Source organism: Medicago sativa, chromosome 3, assembly GCF_051527215.1.
Source record: "Medicago sativa cultivar Bolivia chromosome 3, Bolivia_mono, whole genome shotgun sequence".
Classification (NCBI taxonomy): domain Eukaryota; kingdom Viridiplantae; phylum Streptophyta; class Magnoliopsida; order Fabales; family Fabaceae; genus Medicago; species Medicago sativa.
The window spans coordinates 67,041,129-67,060,578 of record NC_140751.1 but is presented as its reverse complement, the minus strand read 5'-3'; the positions used below and the strand labels follow the sequence as shown (position 1 = coordinate 67,060,578).

At 33.4% G+C, this 19,450-nt stretch overlaps 2 protein-coding genes, 1 long non-coding RNA gene and 1 pseudogene across 8 annotated transcripts; all 4 read right to left on the bottom strand.

Annotated features, from left to right (window-relative positions):
- Positions 1-910: 910 nt before the first annotated feature.
- LOC146939358 (uncharacterized) lies at positions 911-5,419 on the bottom strand. Of its 2 annotated transcripts, none has more exons than XR_015031626.1 (4): positions 5,097-5,419; positions 4,078-4,273; positions 1,514-1,673; positions 911-976 (listed from the first exon to the last, which is right to left on the bottom strand). It is a non-coding gene; the product is annotated as an uncharacterized LOC146939358 (long non-coding RNA). The 2 variants fall into 2 exon arrangements; XR_015031627.1 differs by lacking the exon at positions 911-976 and adding an exon at positions 3,275-3,412 and having other exon boundaries at positions 1,296-1,673.
- A 1,102-nt stretch (positions 5,420-6,521) lies between these two features.
- On the bottom strand, positions 6,522-9,140 carry LOC146939357 (uncharacterized). 5 transcript variants are annotated; one of them, XM_085753058.1, is made up of 7 exons: positions 8,968-9,122; positions 8,801-8,860; positions 7,786-7,994; positions 7,580-7,691; positions 7,314-7,484; positions 7,161-7,232; positions 6,522-7,069 (listed from the first exon to the last, which is right to left on the bottom strand). In XM_085753058.1, the coding sequence occupies exons 4-7, from the start codon at positions 7,586-7,588 to the stop codon at positions 6,953-6,955; spliced, it is 369 nt and encodes a 122-aa protein (XP_085609184.1). In that variant the 5' UTR covers positions 7,589-7,691; positions 7,786-7,994; positions 8,801-8,860; positions 8,968-9,122; the 3' UTR covers positions 6,522-6,952. The 5 variants fall into 5 exon arrangements, 3 of the variants coding, with proteins under 3 accessions (XP_085609184.1, XP_085609182.1, XP_085609183.1); XM_085753056.1 differs by having other exon boundaries at positions 7,580-7,642; positions 8,968-9,121; XR_015031625.1 differs by having other exon boundaries at positions 7,161-7,484; positions 7,580-7,642; positions 8,968-9,131.
- A 3,340-nt stretch (positions 9,141-12,480) lies between these two features.
- Positions 12,481-15,241, bottom strand: LOC146939356 (uncharacterized; annotated as a pseudogene).
- Positions 15,242-15,294: 53 nt separating this feature from the next.
- LOC146939355 (uncharacterized) lies at positions 15,295-16,275 on the bottom strand. Its single transcript, XM_085749768.1, has one exon. The coding sequence runs from the start codon at positions 16,273-16,275 to the stop codon at positions 15,295-15,297; it is 981 nt and encodes a 326-aa protein (XP_085605894.1).
- Between the last annotated feature and the right edge of the window lie 3,175 nt (positions 16,276-19,450).

Here is a 19,450-nt window from a genome sequence, read left to right as displayed (position 1 = left end):
CCATTTTGTGGATTATCGTACACGCTCTTTATCGACACATGTCTATCTGAAATGAGACATATGTTCGCTTGTGGGATGACATGCTGCCTTAAATTTTTCAGAAAGAAACTCCATGATTCCTTGGTCTCACCTTCAACGATCGCGAAAGCAATGGGAAATATTTTGTTGTTCCCATCTTGCGCAACAGCTAACAACAATGTTCCTATGTACTTACCATACAACCATGTTGAGTCAATTCGGAATATTGGTTTGCAGAATTCAAAACCCAAGATGCACAGTTAATAGATTAAAAAAACTACAATTGTTATAATTGATGATATGTCCCACACCAAGGTCTAGGGGCATTTCTATCCGGATTTCTGCGTGGTTCGTGAATTATTTGCCGGCGAGATCGTTCACGATGAACTACTTCAGGTTCCGTTTGGTCTTCGTCATTGTTATTTGTAGTAGCTTGTATCTGACTACTTTGACCAAGCGTCAGTAAGACATCGTGTTCCCTTGAAGGCCATCCAACATCCAAAAAATGATTATGTAATTATTATTAATAAAATAATCTTTTTAGAAATAATTAATTTCTTGAATTAATTTAAAGAAAACAGAAAGAAAAAAAAAAACCCACAAGTGGGGATTGTGGGACATTTAAAAAAAATTTAAAAATAAAATAAAAAGTATCCCACAAAGAGGGGTTGTGGGATATAATAAGTCCAAAAAAAAAATATATATTCCACAAAGGGGGGTTGTGGGATATAATGAGTCAAAAAAAAAAAAGGTATCCCACGGGGGGGGGGGGGGGGGGGGGGTTGTGGGATGTTAGAGAATATGAAAAAGTAGGGCATTTTTGAAATTTTTTTTAAAAGTAGGGTACAAAAATAATTTTCGTTTTTTTTAAGAGTAGAAAAAAAAATTTCCCTTTCTTTCTTTCTTCACTTCCTTCTCAATCCCCACCATCTTCTTCACCAAGCTTCTGATTTTCAACCTACAATTAATCCATGCTAAAATTTAGCAAAGGAATGAAGATAAAAAATAGTGACATGCAGTATATGATTTCTCTTTATATTTCAGTTTCTTTTAAATGTGTCCAACTAGCAATGATGTCTAATGTTCTTTTTACAATTTATTCTCACTACACAGGTATAATCCGTTCAGATGTTACCCTTATAAGATTGTTATGAAAATGCCTAGAAGGGATCTTCATGAGGAGGTAATGGCAATTTCGACAACATAAACAGATAAATTTAGTGACATGGAGGAGTTTAAGTTCATTTTTCTGTTTTCCCCTTCTTTTTTACTCTGCATTTCCCCTTCTTATGAAAGAAGCAAGATAGACAAGTTATTTTCAGTTTATATTAAATGTGTTTAACTAGCAGTCAATTTTAATGTTCTTCTTACATTTGACTTATCACTGCACAGGTATAATACGTTCAGGTGAAGAGCAATTTCATTTAACCTCTCACTGCACAGGTATAATGCTTCTAACTGCACTATTATTATTAGATAGAAAAGGAAAACTTACATGTTTTTGTTTCATTAATTCTACTCTTAACTCTTTGCAGAACTTTTGCTTTTTCTAGCTCCAAAAAATTGATACCAGATCCTTCTCTTTTGCTGCTGAGGTAATGGGAGTTTTCATAAAGAATAGTGTTGGGTTCAACAAAATGCTTCAGAATCTCAGCCTACAATGAATCCAGACAGAAATTTAGCAAAATAATGAAAATAAAAAATAGTAGTGAAATGCAGCATTTTATTGTTAAATCACTTGCAATGATGCTCCTAAATTATTTCTTATTTTCTTGTGTGTAAATAGTTGCTTTAGTTTGTTTCTAAAGTTCCAATCTTGTGCATAACTGAAAACAGTTTATACTCAATAATACATCTCTTTCTTTATCTCTTTTTTCCTTTTAGCATGTTCTTGAATAAAATTTATGATGTGTTGTACAATACATACTTACGTAATAATACGTACTTCCGTGATAATACATCGTTACTTTATCTCTTTTTTCTTCTTATCATGTTATTGAATAAATTTTATGATGATGTGTTGTGCAGTGCAATGAAGTTCAAGGTAAATGGAGCTTCCAAGACAGGAAAACCCAACATAAAATTTGGTCAATGGGGATCAGGCACACAACAACAATAAACAAATACCAATAGAATACATCAATTACAGAGGAAAAAAAGTTGTAAAGTTTAGAATTTGTTTTCCCATGTCTATTACCTTAGAATCATTTTATTTATTTTAAAAGTAGAGAGGTTACTTTACAGGGTTTGGTCAAGAGTTGAGAAAAAAATATTAAATCAACATTGATTATAATATTCAGTGATTCATTATGACATCATGTAGTCAAAGCATTATGCGGTCAAAATTTCCACATTCTATTTCATTCACTGATTCATACTCATATTCTTCAACATCAATCATGCAGTAAAAGCATTTCAGATTCACAAATTTCATTTGGGTTCTGCTAAAATTTCAAGAATTATGTTGAAAAGAGTGCAACCAAATTAATTATCTAAAAAAATTATGACATCCATAACATTTACAAGGGAAACCTCTGAAACCCCAATGTTCATGCATATTTTGGTGTCCACGTGGATGCCTTGCCAACTAAGGAGGCTTCCATAAATTTCATGCAAGTACGGTAAGTTAAAAAATGGTTGGACAAGATCCAAATTTGGGGGGATTTTAAAAGTACAGTCGGTTGAAAAATGCAGCTCCAACACATGGTAAAAGCCTAAAATTGTGGAGTTCAAAATAAAGCCAAAAAAGGTGAAAAAGCCTACTAACCTACAAAATACTTTTCAATTTCATTGTTGCTCTATAAGGGCTGTTTGAATTAGAATTTCTATTTAACAAATGATTTTTTTCAATTAACTAAAAGTAGTTTAAGGTTGAACTTTTTGTGATAAGAAATAAAGAAGAAATGAGTGCATACTAAAGATCATCACAAAGCATGAAAGAAATTTCCCTCAAATAATAATGCATGTTAATTCTTATCTTTTTTAAATTAGCAGAGTTTGAAATGTGGACCATACACTACTATATTATCCAGATTCAGACAGAGGAATAAAAGAAAACAAAAAAAAACGTGACAAACCATGGCATGGAAAATGTTGCAGAGTTTAGATTCTGTTTCTCATGCCTATTACATTTGAATCATTATTGGAAATGGTATAACCACTATGCATTCTTTAAACATATTCAAACCAACTATTAGGAGTTATATGCTTATTTTACAACAGAAAAAAATGTAATAGATAGGAAAGGAAAACTTACATAATTTGTTTTACCCATCATTTCTACACTTATCACCTTCCTTGCATAACCATTGCTTCTTCTAACACCTTTCAACATACTCTTGAAAGTTACTCCTTGAAGAATAAGAAGAACCTTTTCCCTTCTTTCTCATTTAATCTAAGTGTTCAACATGGCAACAGAAATAGTGTTAGTAACCCATTTCAAATCTAGGTAGAGAGTTGTATGGAAATTCATATCCGTTCAAAGAAATGAATACCACATAATAAGACCCGATTGAGGGTTATGGGATTCCAGGACTCACTTTATACCATCTCAAGAGCTATTTATATGTATGTCCCATTTTTAAATAATTTAATATTGTTGACTTATTTATTTGATAAATAAAATAGTACAAAAGACATTGAACTAAAAGCTTTTGAATAAAAGCCATTGGTTTATTTATAACTTTTCTATCAATACATAAATATAGACATCCCAAAAGACAACAGCTAGCATTTACAAATGATGAAAAATATCATTCCTCCATTCTAGATTTCAAGTTAAACATAAGTACATGTTAACTAATATGGAACATGATTTCATCGAGTTCAGAAACATTTATAATTTAGAATTGAAGCTCCAAGGAAAGTACTAATAATCGATACTTCTAATTTAGAATTAAGAAAAAAAATATTGCATTCTGATGAAATATTTTGTTTTATATAATAAAAAATATATTGCAATCTGCTGCTAATCATTTTGTTTCTAAACATTTTTCAAATCAGATCAAATATTGATTTGGTCATAAAAATAAATAAAATCTGAGATACAAATAAAAGTACCTGCACAGCTGCTATAAGGCAATCTAACCTAATCTTTCTGAATTTCTTCCAAAAAATGAAGTACAATATGTTCTCTGTTAGTTCTTCTTCAGGATCTCCCAAATGCATGCCCATCTATTCTATTACTCTAGCAATTCTTGAGAAAAAAAAGCCGTGTTACTTCTCTCTTGGACATCCTGTTCATTGCCAGCAGATGCTGCAAACATGAAACCATCAGCAAAATTTGAGTATTGGGTGTGTGTAGGAAGATACTTTTCTTAAACCTTAATTAATTCAGTGATTGAAAAAACACTACACTAATACTTTATTAATGTGTATAAAGTACTGAAAATAAGGACAACTAACATTTATTAGAGAATGTTTGGAATGTATTAGAGGTTATCACTTTAGAATTCAGATATTGCTACACATTTTACAAGTAGTTCAATAAACATGCTCTAAGGTATAGATTTAACTACCTTTGTTCATATGCTTCTGTAATTATTTGAGATTCTGTCATTTATTTTGGATTGTATTCAATGTACTAATTAATGTATAAAGAATTCCGGTCACAAAATGACATTTGAAAAGAAGTCAAGGAACAAAAACTGAATTTGAGTATAAGGAATAAAAAAAAATCAATAAAAAAGGTGAATGAATCAGTAAAAATTGGGAGAAAACATTTCGTTCCAACGTAAACGAAGAACCATGGTAATATCTTATATGCATAAAAATGGTAATTTCTCAAACAAACAGATATATAAATAGAGAAAAAAAACTTTAAGAATAATTATAAAAATTGTGGACAAATTTAATGCATCTCAAGCAACCACTAATGAAAATCAAATAAAAATATCAATTTTTTGTGAAAAAATAAATTCAAAATCTGGCCCAATTTATCAATATGTCACAAATTTATAAATTTTGGAGTTTAACAGCCTATGAGTTCATCTAACAGTGATTTTAATGAATAAAAACAAGAAAATAAAGGAAAAGCGATATTTTTTATATGAGATTGAAATTGAGAAGGGGTTATTGACCTGAGAAATGGAAGGAGCAAGGGTTGAGCATTGAAAAGAAACCTTTGAGAAGAAAGAAGCAGAGAACCCTGATTTAACTTGGCCGTATAGTGCCATCACCACGATTCGTAACCCTAATTAATCTTTTGTGAATATTCTGTGTTTTCTGTTTGGGAGAGTGGTGAGTGAAGTGTTTGAAGGTGTTTGATTGATGAAATATGCTGTCGCGAAACTGACCCATTATTCAATCTACCTTTTTTGTGATTCTGTTTGAATAGAGAGATAGACAAGGTTGAGGAAATGATACAGAAAAAATAGTTATTTACCAGTTCGAGATCGACTGTGGGGACGAAGCGCAACTCTCTTAGGATTTCAGAATAGGAGTGGATAGAGGCTGCAATTTGATTTGGGAGATTGGGCTTGACCCAAATCTGGATTGTAGAGAGGGAGAGTATGCCTAAAACGGTGGTGTGAATATCAATATGTTCAAAATTGTATTTATGTTGAATTTAATAAAATAATTTCAAACATGGAATTTATATTATTTAATTTAATTTTAAAATTACTTACACTCTCAAACATATCTCAAAATATTTATTCAAAATATTTTCAAATACAAAAATAATAAAAATATTTAATGGTAAAGACTACTAAAACTCACACGCACACTGTAAAGTCCCGAGTTCGAATCCAAATGAAGGCACTCAATCTAACAATTTCAATATTATCAGTTGATGCTAATTGTTATTGTTAAACTATAATTTGTTTTTTAAGGGAACTTCAATTGATGCTAATAATTTTGAACTTCAATTTGATTTTGGACTAAAATGTTTGATTTTATTTTATAAGGATCATTTACTTAATCAACCTTACAATTTTTGATTTTATTATGTAATTGAAGAGTGATTTAGGTACCAAAAAGGTATAAGGAATTTAATATATGCTGAATATGGATAATTGTAGACCTCAATCGCCAATTTCGTGTACGAAGAAGTCTTTAAAGAAAATTAGTTATTTGTTACGGGTTTTAGTACTAGAACTAGTCGAGATACCCGTGCTGAGCACGGGTAGCGCGGCTTCGCCGCGCTTTATGGCCGCGGCTCCGCCGCGTGTCTTGTCTCGGCTGTGCTTGGCACAGTATTTGTTTGTCCATAGTGAAAATATGTAAAGTATTTAAAGCATAATAATGTATATATTGATCGGTAGTAATGAAAGCATAATAAGCATATTTATGTAAAGTATTTAAAGCATAATAAGCATATTAAAATTTGTTAATTGAGTACACTAATATGTGCAAATAATGTAATATTATTTGTCATTGTTATAAAAAACAATATAGTTTACTATTATTTCCACCATCCTATTTATACCTATTAAGAACAATATATATTAGCTAGTGTAAAACGTAGAAATGTGTTAACATAACATAAAATTTTAATGAATTAGTAGAACTTAATCATACAAACTTGCCATAAATCAGTAGGCAGTTTTAGTACAAACAGTGCAACACATAAATGAAAATAGTACATATAATAATATAATATAATATAATATAATATAATATAATATAATATAAACAAACAATTGCCATATACTATGAACTAACTTCTATTCTGCTATGCTATTTCCTGAAATTGTCAAAGTAGAAAAGTTTGAATTTCAAATTTTCAAACTGAAAAATAGGCTTCCCCCAAACAAAATTGAAATTCAAATGAAATGATAGAAGGTAAAATAGGCAATAGAGGTAAATAAAAACATAGATTTTTGTTGAACCAAAATATGACATCTATTGCACAAACAAACATCTAGCGCTCTAGCTTTGGAGTCTTTGCATTATTTGGATTCTTTACCAGTTTAGTTGTTGACAGTTGAGTTGGCTAAACTTCTATTGGAGTTGAAGGTATGATTTCAGCATCAAGGTCATCTAAGGAAAGTCTTTTGGCTGCTGGAGTAGAAGAAGTTACATTGGGATCATATTCACCACAAAGCGACTCCTACGATATAAGCAATGATTTATCATCATATATTGCAAGCTGTTACATTCAACATATAGACTATAAATCTGAATATAATCAAGTTACTTACAACAGGATCCATTGAAGTGTCCTTGCTTTCTGAAATGATCTCAAGTCCAAGAGGTTCTTTACTTGAAGATGTCTGTATTTTAAATTTATGAGATTAAAGGAAATTATATAGATAAAGAGTAATGTGATTGTAGAGTTGACCCATATACAATACCTCTAACAAACTAAACTGTGTTTCAAGATTCTTCAGAAGAAGCTCACTATCACTGATCTGGATTACAAAGGATGGATTTCCTCCTGGATGTGCTTTCACTTGAAAAACCTTATTTTCACACAACAATTGATCAAGTACTTTCGGGTATTTCCGTGGATTGGTATGAGCAGCCTACATTATCGGAGCAATGACAGTTCAAACATATAGTTTAAAAATGAGTGAAATCAAAAGTGGGTGGTAGGAAATTAACGCAAAGGACCACAAACCTTAATCATATGTGCCCTCAAATCAGCAGCATATATCTTCAAGATCTTAGCACATTGTGCATCCTAGAACAGGAATCTTGATTTATCAGAGTTATGAACTTCAACCTTGTATCTAAATGTTATAAACAATTTGATGAAAGATATGTAATATCTCTGGGAATGGATTCTCATTTGTACAATTTGAGTCAAAATATAAAGCTTCATACCTTGGCAACGACTTTTCATTGACATGATCACTCGTACACTTTAACTTGCCACCATCCATCCTGACACTCTTGGTGCATTCGTTATAGCCATCATACAACCATCCGTGTCTGGTAGCATTCAATTTTTTAATTTCTGCTACGGAGACACATAAGGTTTCCTGCAATTGTAAGTTTCAATACCGTCCTTGCTCATAATCAACTACTTGTTTCTGTCAAAAAAATAAAAATCAAGTACTTGTTACATATATATCCTTCACTTAATTGAAGTAACAGTGTAATGAAAAGGGTAAAAAGGTGAGAGTGTGGTAAAAAAACTCAGGGTTAATCATTTGTTACATATATATTCTTGTTTGCTACTAATCAACTTTCCTGCATAAAAAAACAAAATCATTGTTAGAGAAATATAGTTGAAGATAAGAAGATAGTAAAGATACGAAGAAAGTAAAGATAAGAATATAGTAGATAATTACACTTATATACATTTCACTTTCTTAAGAAAAAATTGTATATACATAACAACTAAACTTCTTTCTCCCTCAAAAAAAAAAAAAAAAAACAAACTTCTTTCTTATGTATTTATTTTCTTCTTAGTAAGTGAAGTTTGAAAGAACCACATCTGTTTAATAAAAAGAGAACCTTTAAGTGAAAGAACCACATCCTTGTTCAACGTGCACATGAAATGGTTAATATGTTTCTTATTGCTCGTTATGCTTTTTACAACCTGCTGGCAGTTGAGTTCATAGGATGAGTTCAAACACATTTATTTCATCTACTATCAACTATATCTTATAGTAAAAAGAGAACCTTTGAAGTGAAAGAACCACATCCTTGTTCATGATTTTAAACACATCACATCTAAAAATGAACAAAAAAACACGTTTTTGGTATTTGATCTTAATAAAAAGAGAACCTTCAAGTGAAAGAATACCAAACACGAGACATTAAAACAAACACCTTGCATGCGAAATTTAATACAGTTTGATGAAAAACATTTAAAAACTTTGGAATTCCATACCTTGAAGAATAGATGGTTACTGATAATCAAAGAGATTTCTCCTTCTTTTGCATTCCAAAACTGAGAAACAACAGATTATGCATGAGAAATCAATCATATTACAATCGAAAGACAAATAAAAAAATTGAAATACATACAAATCAAAACACATTGAAACACATACTAACCCGTTTTCTTCATATCTCAATGTAAAATCGAAGACCAGAAGTGTAATGGGAGAAATGAAAGAAATTTTTGGTTGAGGTTTTGACTTTTGAGATGAAAGAAGCGCACAGGAGGGAGAGAGAAGAGGATAGATGATAGCTTTGTTTTGGTTGGAAAGGGAGAGAGAAAAAAGGAATCTGTTTTTGAATTAAAGTGATGACAATTTTTTTGAATTAAAGTGGTCATGTGACAAATTGGTCCTTATTCTCTATCTGTACTTGCAAATTTTAATGGCATTTTTCTTACTTGTTACATATGTACCCTTTATTAAATTGAATTAACAGTGTAATGAAAAAGGGTAGAAAAGTCACATTGTGGTAAAAAACTCAGGAGTCTCCCATTTCAAAATTTGTTACCATCTTACCCTTCAATAAAGAGAAAATACAGTGCAGTTAAAAATTTAGTGGCAAGGACAGTTGTGAAATTTTGATAGGCATTTGTTTTCTTATATAGATTAATAGATAATAGATGTTTGTTTTGTTTGGTAAGGATGTAATAAAATTTTGTTTCAGTTTTATTGGGTATTTTTGCTCATGGGGGATCGCTTTTGTTTTTGTTGTATTATGGTTTGAAAGTGTTTACCTCCACATTTTACTATGGTGAACCTCTACTATTTAGTTCTGTTTGTCTTAAAGATTAATTTCAATGGTTATTTCTCCAAAGATTTTAAAAGTCGCAAACCATGGATTATCAATTAGTTTTCAAAGAAACATATTAACCAACGTACCAATTATCGGATAATTGTTTTGAAGTTAAGGTAATATATCAACCCTGCATTTCTAAATGGTTAATTTGCTGGGTTATGGCTTATCCAAAAATCATGGTGAAAATGTTATTTGTCAGTGCATGCGTTGTCAATCATTGTGGTACTATTGTGTTTTTGAGTTACAGGCGTATGCCTAAGATAAATTTACCCGTGCGTCCGCGCACGGGTCGCACACTAGTAAGTTAAACAACCGAACCCCACCCCTCTTTGCTTAATTATTTTTCTCACCTATCTCAACTCTCAATTCCCCTTTCTTCTCTGTTTCAAGAACCTTCCTCCATTTTTCTTTCTCTTCTCATTTCAATTCACAAACTAAAATTTAACACGCATGAATCATACTCTCTTCAGAGAAAGAATTTATTCATTCCAAATAAAAGCTTTCTCATACCACACAAGTGCTATTAGGTAGAATTTGAGATTTGAGTTAGTGCTCCAAAGAAGGGACACACACACCCTTTGAACATTTTTCTTCTCATTGATACTTATGTTTAAAGTCATCGATATTATTATGATCTCTATTTGGATTTATCTATGACTTATTGAGCAAATGATTTGAAAATAGAGGTTTGATTGCATATACTATGACATGAGTTTTGAGATATGGAGAAATACGATTTTGAGATATATGTTTTGAGAATTTTCGATATTAATATATACCCACTTTGACACTACTTGTGATTTACAAAGTTTTGGATTTGAAATGGAGATCTGATTGCATATATTTTGTGCACTAGTTTTGATATGTTCCTAAAAGCTAGTTTTGATATGTTCTAAATCATGGTTTTGGAATTGTGTTTTTTCGAAGATTTTGGTATTAATATGTACTCAACGTGGATTTGATTTGGATTTACTTATGACTACAAGTGGTAGATTTTCAATTGAGTTTTGATGGTACATATTTTGATCCGATATGTTGAAAAATATGGTTTGTGAGATGTTTTGAGAATTATGGTTTTAATGACGACGACCTAGGTGCACCTAGTATGTGATTTAAATTAGGTGGAGTTACTCCGTTAGATGGAGCCGCCCCTATGGAAAGGCTGCCATTAGGAGGAGAGGGCTATCAATGAGAGGTAAACTCCCTAATTGAAAATGTTTTATACTTTGTTTTGAGTCGAGAGAAAAGAGCTATCCGTTAGATGGAGCTACCACTATGAGAAATGTCACTCTTAGTAGGAAAGAGCTATCAACGAGATGGAGCTAGTGTTCGATTCACCCATTTTGATTATTTTCACTAAATTAAGTTTACTATACTTTAAAAACATTTGTTTTTAGTCGAGAGAAAAGAGCTATCCGTTAGATCGAGCTACCACTAAGAGAAATGTATCTCTTAGTAGGAAAGAGCTATCAACGAGATAGAGCTAGTTCTCGATTCACCCATTTGATTATTTTCACTAAAGTTGGATTTCTATGCATTCTTTAAAGTTGATTATTTTGGTATATTAAATTGAATATTATTTTATATTTTATTTGAAGTTGACTATTTTGATTCCTTTCCTTTACACCCAATTTCTACATTTCCTTTAAAGATGTTGATTTGGCTTCACCACTTTACAAAATGGAATTTTGATATAGTCTTATTTGGTTTGATAAGTTTACAAGGTATTCTAAATTTTCATGGTACACTTGATTGTGCTCTGATTATATATTTATTTTTACGGTTCCTTTGTAGATAAAAATTTGATTTAAGAAAAGTAAATAATCGTGCCTTTGTGTTTTTCCCTTCTAGTTGGTGGTGGTTGTTGTCTCTCACTAAGTCCTTGTGACTTACCCCTTTTTCTTATATTCTTACAGATTCAAAGTCAATTGCGTAGAAAGCTTCTAGCAGGGTTAAAGATCTATCAATGTCACACTTTTGGTAGATTTCCTGTGTGTATGAATTGAATGGTCGATGTATCTGCATCTATTGGTAGTTTATAAATGTTTTGTTTTGAGTTGCACAAACATCTAGTTATGTCACTTTGAGATTCTGATGATAATACAAGTATATAGACATGATTCATATCTTGGAAAGTATTCAAAATACAGAGGATACTCTGTCGAAATTCAGTGGATATCATTTTAAGTGAAAGTGAATTTGAAAATTGTTTAAATTATAGTTTGTCAAGTGTCGTCAATAGGCTTGCCGGATTAGAATGCTCTAGTTCGTGCGCCGGTCACGATATTGAATTTTGGGTCGTGACATTAGGTCCTTTGGAGTCAACTCTGTAATATTCCTCTGAATTTTAAATAAATTGTCGTATCAGTTGGACATGTCAAAACTGAATTATTTCTAAAGGGTTAATTATTTATTGAGAAAATCGAAGATATTCGGTAAATATCTTGCATATTAATCGTACGAACTTGAGGAATTAAAATGTTACGAATTAACGGAGGACAATCACGTCTTTTCCCTTGAAGGGCATTTTGGTCATTTGGGACTTGAGATTTTTTTTAAAGTTAAATTCTCCTTTTTCTCTCATTCTTTTCATTCCTGATCTATCCAGAATTTTCCCCTCCATTCTTTCTTCTTCTCTCACGGCCTCCCTCCATTCTCATCAATCATCCCTAAACCTTGCCAAATCAACATGCAATTCAAGAACTAGGTTCCATGTAACCTCAAGTATCTTACTACAACTTGAAATAACTATTCCTCCCTTCCTCTTCTCTTTAACCGAACCCACACCCAGTGGCGGAGCCAGGAATTTCATAGAGCCTGGGCGGAAAATATATGCAAAAAAATTTAAAAGAGAGGTTCATCTTTTTTTGAACAAAATTACAATTTGAATTAAGAGAGATGAAATATTACCTGCCAAGCTAGATAAAATTAGGAGGTAAATGGCCTTTCCGAGATTTCTTTGCGGTGAATGTTCGAATAATATCAATGTCATCAAGTGATTTGAATATCTCCCGCTCGGTGTAACATATCATCAAGTCATTTAACCACTCATTTTTGATCTTGTTGCTCAATTTAGTCTTGATAATCTTTATTGCTGAAAAAGCTCTTTCAACGGATGCTGTCGACGCCGGCAATATCTAAGCCAACTCAATGAGTTTGTAAACCAATGGAAATACCAAATGTTTCTCAGTTTGAACCATCTTCATAGCCAAACTTTGAACATCTTCACAAGAAGAAAAGGAAGCATGCCTTTTCACTTGAAGTACATAAGTGTCAAGTTGCTCCCTTATTGTTCCACGGTCATCATCAGAAAAGTCAGCATGATAAATATCAGCAAGACGAGCAAGCTTATCAACATCAAACTTGGAGAAATAGTTCTTGGGGTCAAGACATGAGAAGCAATCAAGGACAATGTTACTTCCTTCACTAAAGCGATGATCCATCTCCACACATATTTTGTCAATAGCAACATAAAAAATCTCAGCACGGTAATGGTGAAGAGTTGCGTGAAGCGGTTGAGAACATTGTGGTTGGTGGAGGTCCTTTCTTCGGGGACCTTCAATGGAGGTTGGCTTCTTTACCTATTAGGTTTGGAGGGTTGGGTTTGTACTCAGCATCAGAGGCTTCTTCGTACGCTTTTGTGGCTTCTAGGGCACAATCTTGGGTACTACAAGATCATATTTTGAGAGATAGTGGTTTGTGTGGCATGGACTCGGATTTTGATAAGGCTTTGGATGGTCTTCGTGGTGCGATTCCAGATTTCGATGTTAGCAGTTTTACTAGTAAAGACACCGTCCCTCCTAAAGCACAACATGTTTTGGCGAGTGCTCTTTTTAGTAAAATTGTACAAGATATGGAAGTTAAGTTTAACATGACCACGAGACAGAAGGCAATTTTTGGATGTTTGCAAGCAGCACATGCTCAAGATTTTCTTCTAGCTATCCCGATTGATGGGTTAGGTCAGCATATGTCACCAGTGGAGTATCGTACTATCCTTAGATATCGTCTTATGATTCCACTATTCCCTATTGATGAGGTGTGTCCTGTTTGTCGTAAGGCATGTCTGGATACTTTTGGGGAGCATGCCGTTCATTGTAAGGAGCTTCCCGGTTTTAAGTACAGACATGACTTTGTGAGGGATGTACTTTTTGATATATTCAGACGGGCAGGGATATCAGTGAAGAAGGAGGCGCCTGTGAACTTCCTGACTGACCCACTAGATAGAAGATCAACACTCAGGCCTGCGGATGTCATGGTGTATGGATGGGTAGGTGGTAAACATGCTTGTGTAGACTTGACTGGGGTTTCACCACTTGTGGGACTGGGGGTCGGACCTTTTACCGTAGGACAGGCAGCTCTAAAGGCTGCGTCAAGCAAAGTGGCCAAACATGAGAAAGCGTGTTCTGATAATCAACATGCTTTTATACCATTTGCTTTTGACACTTTTGGTTTCCTAGCACCCGAGGCGGTTACCCTTCTACATAGAGTCCAAAAGGTTATGCATAGTAATGTCATGTCTCCTAGGTCTATGCATGTTGTATTCACGAGGATTGGTTTTGCCATCCAAAAAGGTCTAGCGGCGCAGCTTGTTGCCCGCTTGCCTTCTATTCAAGTGTAAACTTATTATTTCATTATGTATGTAAAATTGAATTTAATTTTAAGGCTATAAATAAATGGTGAAGATTAGTGACAGTCCTCCCTTCTAGTCTTGAACGACCCCGAACCGGTATTTCATTATCCATATTTGGCACCAGAATACCTTTAACAACACAAAATTCTTGTACATCCAAAAATAAATTATCCCAAGCATTATCTCTCATTGTGGCCAACCGAGCTTTGACAATATTAATTAAATCCATGGCAAGCACAATATTAAGATCTTTTCTTTGCAAGATTTTTGAAAGCTCGTTTGTGATACCAAACAACTTTAACATTAACTTCAAAATGAAAACAAATTTAAAGCTCTCCATTTTTTCTATCAAACCCGCCGCTTGAGATGGTCCACGTCCTTCTTTATCAACCATACTAAGCACCACTAACACGGAGGACCACATCTGATCCAAACGAAGCAAGGTAGTATGATGTGAACCCTATCTAGTATCCCCGGGTCTAGCGAGACTAGATGATTGGCTCAAACCCCTTCCTGTAGATATCTCACCACTCAATAGTTTACTCAAAATATCTTCGTGTTGTGCCTCCGTCAAAGCATCCCTTCTCTTGCAAGATGCACTACATGTTGTTACAATCAAGGAGATGTACTCAAAGAAATCATTAATAGATGAGCAACTACTAGCAACGAACACAACCACCAATTGCAAGCGGTGAGCATAACAATGGACATAGAAAGCATAAGGGTTTTCATCTAGGATCTTTCTTTGCAAACCATTAAATTCACCTCTCATATTTGAAGCCCCATCATATCCTTGCCCTCGTATCCTTGAAATAGATAACGTGTAACGATCAAGAATATCATAAAGAGCATTCTTTAGTGCCTCGGAAGTAGTATCTTTGACATGATATACTGCAAGAAATCGTTCCACAACTTCCCCTTTGTCGTTCAAGAACCTAGAAAATATTTGATGGATATAGATATGGATTTAAAAAGTGTAACAGTAGCTTTCAAAGAATAAAAACAAGTGTAGAACATTAGCTTTCAAAGAATAAAAACAAGTGTAGATGAAACCAAACAATGTAGAAATTGGAAAATACAACTACTGACCTCAACATCACTGCCATTTGCTCTTTGACGGATATATCATGTGACTCATCAATAAGCATAGAGAATTGTTTATCACCAAGCTCTTCCGTAATCACCTTCATAACTTCATGTGCACAAGAAATTGCAAGATCCTTTTGAATGTCACCGGAAGTCATTTTGCAATTTTTTCCCCCACGGTCAAAAGCATCTCTCACTTGTTCATTCTTTGATTTTTCCCAATCTACCAACTCTCTAAAATTCCCCTTGTTTAGAGAATTAGAGGTTTCGTCATGGCCACGGAAAGAAATGCCTTGTGATACGAGATATCTAGTACAATCTAGAGAACAAGTCAAACGGATCTTATACAACTCTTCTGATTCCCTAGTTGCTCTAGCAATCTTACTTGTCACACTTTGTCTTTGATTCTTATAATCATCATAGTGCTTGATACATTTGTTGTGCATACTATTATGATCACCAACATGCTCTTTCAATCCTTTATATGCATGCTTCCAATCTTTAATTCCGTCTTTGTTGAAGACTTCATAACCAAAGTGTTCGGCCCTCCCGGGTTGCTTAAAGAGAAAGCAATAAAAACAATAAGCTGCATCCTTCGACTCACTATATTCAATCCATGTATACTTGTTATACCATGATCTAGAAAATGATCTTGCATCCCTCCCAAATTGAGTACGAGGAAAACTTTCCAAATTTGGTTGCGTTGGACCCTTCAATATATATGCCCTCCTCACTTGGTCTTGAATATCCGGAGCATACTCCCAAATTTGTTTCCTAAGACCTGGATCACGCACAATCTCATTTGGATTAAACTCATTGGCCACATTAGGCGGTGGTTCTTCTACTTCGGCTACCGGTTGCACAACATTTACATTCTCAATCCTTGTTCTATCTACCAAAAACTTCCTCATCTCTGAAATTTAATGATTCAAAGTGAATATTCATTTCACATAACAAGTTTAAAAAATAACTCCTTAAGAACTAGCTTTTCCATTTGTAAAAAAAAATCACTGGCTTTTCCTTACCAACTATTAATCAATTTTTCAATTAACATAACAACTATTAATCTCAATTCAAAATCAAATAATCATTCTAAGAAAACTTTCTGTTTGAATTTCATACAAACAGCGCTACCAGCACCACTGTATCATACCCAACAATCAAATATTGTATGTTTGATTGAAAGCTATCGAATTAAATTAAACTACCCAACAACCCTTCTAATCATGAACATTAAATTATGAATACTACTATGCTATTATCATCTAAAAGCTGCAAATACAGAAATACCCAATTGAAAAAAAGCAAAAAATTTAACGAAAAGGAAATTCAAAAAGCCTTCTGGATACAAAAAATTGGAACTCTTAAATTGGGGGTGAAATTCAAATAATCATTCCCCTTTGTTTGTTGCCATTTAAATTTGTGACAAGATCATTCTATGTTTGATGTTCAGAATCTAAAACCCTTAAACAAGGAAAGAAAGGAAGGAGAAGAAGATAATACCTTTAGAGAACCGAGAGAGAGATGAGAGAAGAGATTAGCCGAGAGAGAGATGACTGATGAAGAGATTAGCCGAGAGAGAGTTGATTGATGAATGTTTTATCTTAGTTTTTCGGGTGTCAAACATTGATTAAGTTTGAACCTTTTTAACCTTTGATATCTCATTTTTTCTTGGGAAGGGAAAAATAACAAAAACCCTTGAGAATCGAGGTCCGGGAGTTGTTTTCGTTATGGGAAGGTGTTAGGCACCCATAACGACTATAGTATCCTATAGGAACCGTCTTTACTTTTTACGCACGCGCTTTATTTTTAAATGCTATTTGAAAATGTTATTTACACCTAAGGGTTTGCTTGGTTAAGAATTGGAGGGAGAAGAATGTGTTTGAATTTTTGTTTTATTGGACTTGGAGAAGTTTTGACTTCTTGCCTACATACCCTTTTAAGGGATCAAACTCCATGTAGTTCTCTTCCAAAAATGTTTTTGTTTTTGTTGGTTGATTTTAATTTTGAAAATGGAATTTTGAAGAATAAGAGTGAGAGGCCTCAAGGGCATAGGATTTTGGAAAATGTGAGGGGTGATTAGTTATTTTGCAAAAAGGTCTAGGTATTTAGCAATTGTTTTATCATTTATTAAGAAAATAAAAGGGAAAATTCAATGAGATTTTGATCCCAAGGTTTCTTTGAAAAATTATTTGAGTGAAGTTGTTCACATTTTTTTTTGGAAAAGAGAATTTTTCTAAGTATCGTGATTCCTAAGCATACATCTAAAGCATGCATTCCCTAAGCATACATCTAAAGCATACATGTGATGTGTGTGCATGTGTCGGTGAGTGTCGGTGTACATCTTTAGAGTCCATTGTCCTTTACATAGGGTCCTAGTTTACATACTACTCCTTGCAAGAAATTAAAAGCATAAAGAAAATTACAAAATCCCTAAGTCTTTACATGCTAAGTCTTGGCAAAATTTAAAGTGTAAAAAATAAAAAGCTAAGAATATAAGATGGAGGATGAGATGCTTATGGAATGTATGAAACAAGAAGTAGAAGATTAGTAGCACAAGGTGTAATATGGTGAAACATATAAGCAAGTAAACATCACAAAAAAACTTCAAAATACACCAAAAACAAAGGTAAATTATACCTAACATTTAATCACAAAAGCAAAACCCATACATGACTTATAATCCTCACATCATGATAATTTTCCAAAGGTTTTATTTCAATCATAATCATGAGAATTAGGAGAAAGTATCAAGCCAAGAATTATGACACATTCATAGACATATTTTACACTTTATTTTCACAAACAATATCCACATAACTTGTAACACAAGAAATTAACAAATTGCATTCACAAACAGTAAAAAAAGACACAAATCAGAGGCAAACATATCACAAGATTGCATATCAAGTATCAATATCAAATTGACAAAATATCATAGCAAAACATAGCAAGAATTCACAAGAATTTATCAAAGAAAGCAAACAAACCACAAGAGACATCATATATACTTTTTATCAATTTTTAACATGTAAAACATTCACAAAAATATCAAGAAACACATCAAAAGCACATAGGAAATTTTTAGGAATTTTTTACAAGATTTTAACAAAATTAAAAGCACTAAACTAAACAAGAAATCAACATTTTCACATATATTTTTCTAACCAGTATTAACATGTAAAAGTCATCAAGAATCAACAAAAATATCAAGAAAAGCATTAGGAATTTTTTTAGGAGTTTTATCATGCATTTTGAGGAAAACTGGGGTGTAATTAACAACATACAGTGTTGAAATAGCAAAACAAATAAGCACAAAACGAAATCAACAGCAAAAAATAGGCCCAAGCCCAAGTATAGGTTGGATCTGGATCACAGGAGGCCACAGGAGCCGTCAAATCGATCCAAACGGATCAGACCTAGATCTGACGGTGAAGATTGAAGGAAAGGTGAACCAGGAGTGAACCAGACCGGTCCACTAGTTATATAAAGGTTTGAAACCGGTCTGGTTTCATTACCTCTTCTCCTTTCTCTCTCTTCACTAGTTCTAGTGAGAGAAGCTCTCGCTTCTCTCTTCTTCTCCGTTCATCTTCTCCGACGAGCGCAACGATGCAGGTACGGTGGTTCGCCGGTGGCGCCGCCGTACCTGAATGCTTTTCTGAATCTTTTTACATCGTTGTGTTCGTCGTCTTCTCCTCTCTTAGAATATGCAACTCTTTTTCTCAAGAACTTACTAGATCGGTGTAGATCTATATTTTAACCTTTCGGTTTCAGAATCTTTCAAGGTTTTCAACAATTTTCGAAATGATATTTCACGTGTTTGTTCAATCTACACCGATTAGTGAAGAATATTACTCATGTGATTGAAAACTGGAAAGTAAACGGTGAGTTTGAAGATTTACCTCTTTGAACTTTAGAGATTCGAACAAAAGATCCACGTGAGCTTTCTGGTAAGTTGTTGAACCGAAAATAAATCAGTGTTCTTCTTTTTCTTCTTCACCGGTTCAAAACCTTGCTTCGATCTTTCCTCTTCTCACTCTCTCAACTGTGATCGTACGAATTCGTCGTTTTGGTGACGAATTTGTG

Excerpts from the sequence above, each read along its gene's own strand:
- LOC146939357 (XM_085753057.1), bottom strand. Across the intron at positions 7,233-7,313 it reads CACAGTTTAGTTTGTTAGAG|ACATCTTCAAGTAAAGAACC; the intron begins GTATTGTATATG and ends TTTAAAATACAG. Across the intron at positions 7,070-7,160 it reads ACACTTCAATGGATCCTGTT|GAGTCGCTTTGTGGTGAATA; the intron begins GTAAGTAACTTG and ends CTTATATCGTAG.
- LOC146939355 (XM_085749768.1), bottom strand. The coding sequence starts at position 16,275 with ATGAGGAAGTTTTTGGTAGATAGAACAAGGATTGAGAATGTAAATGTT.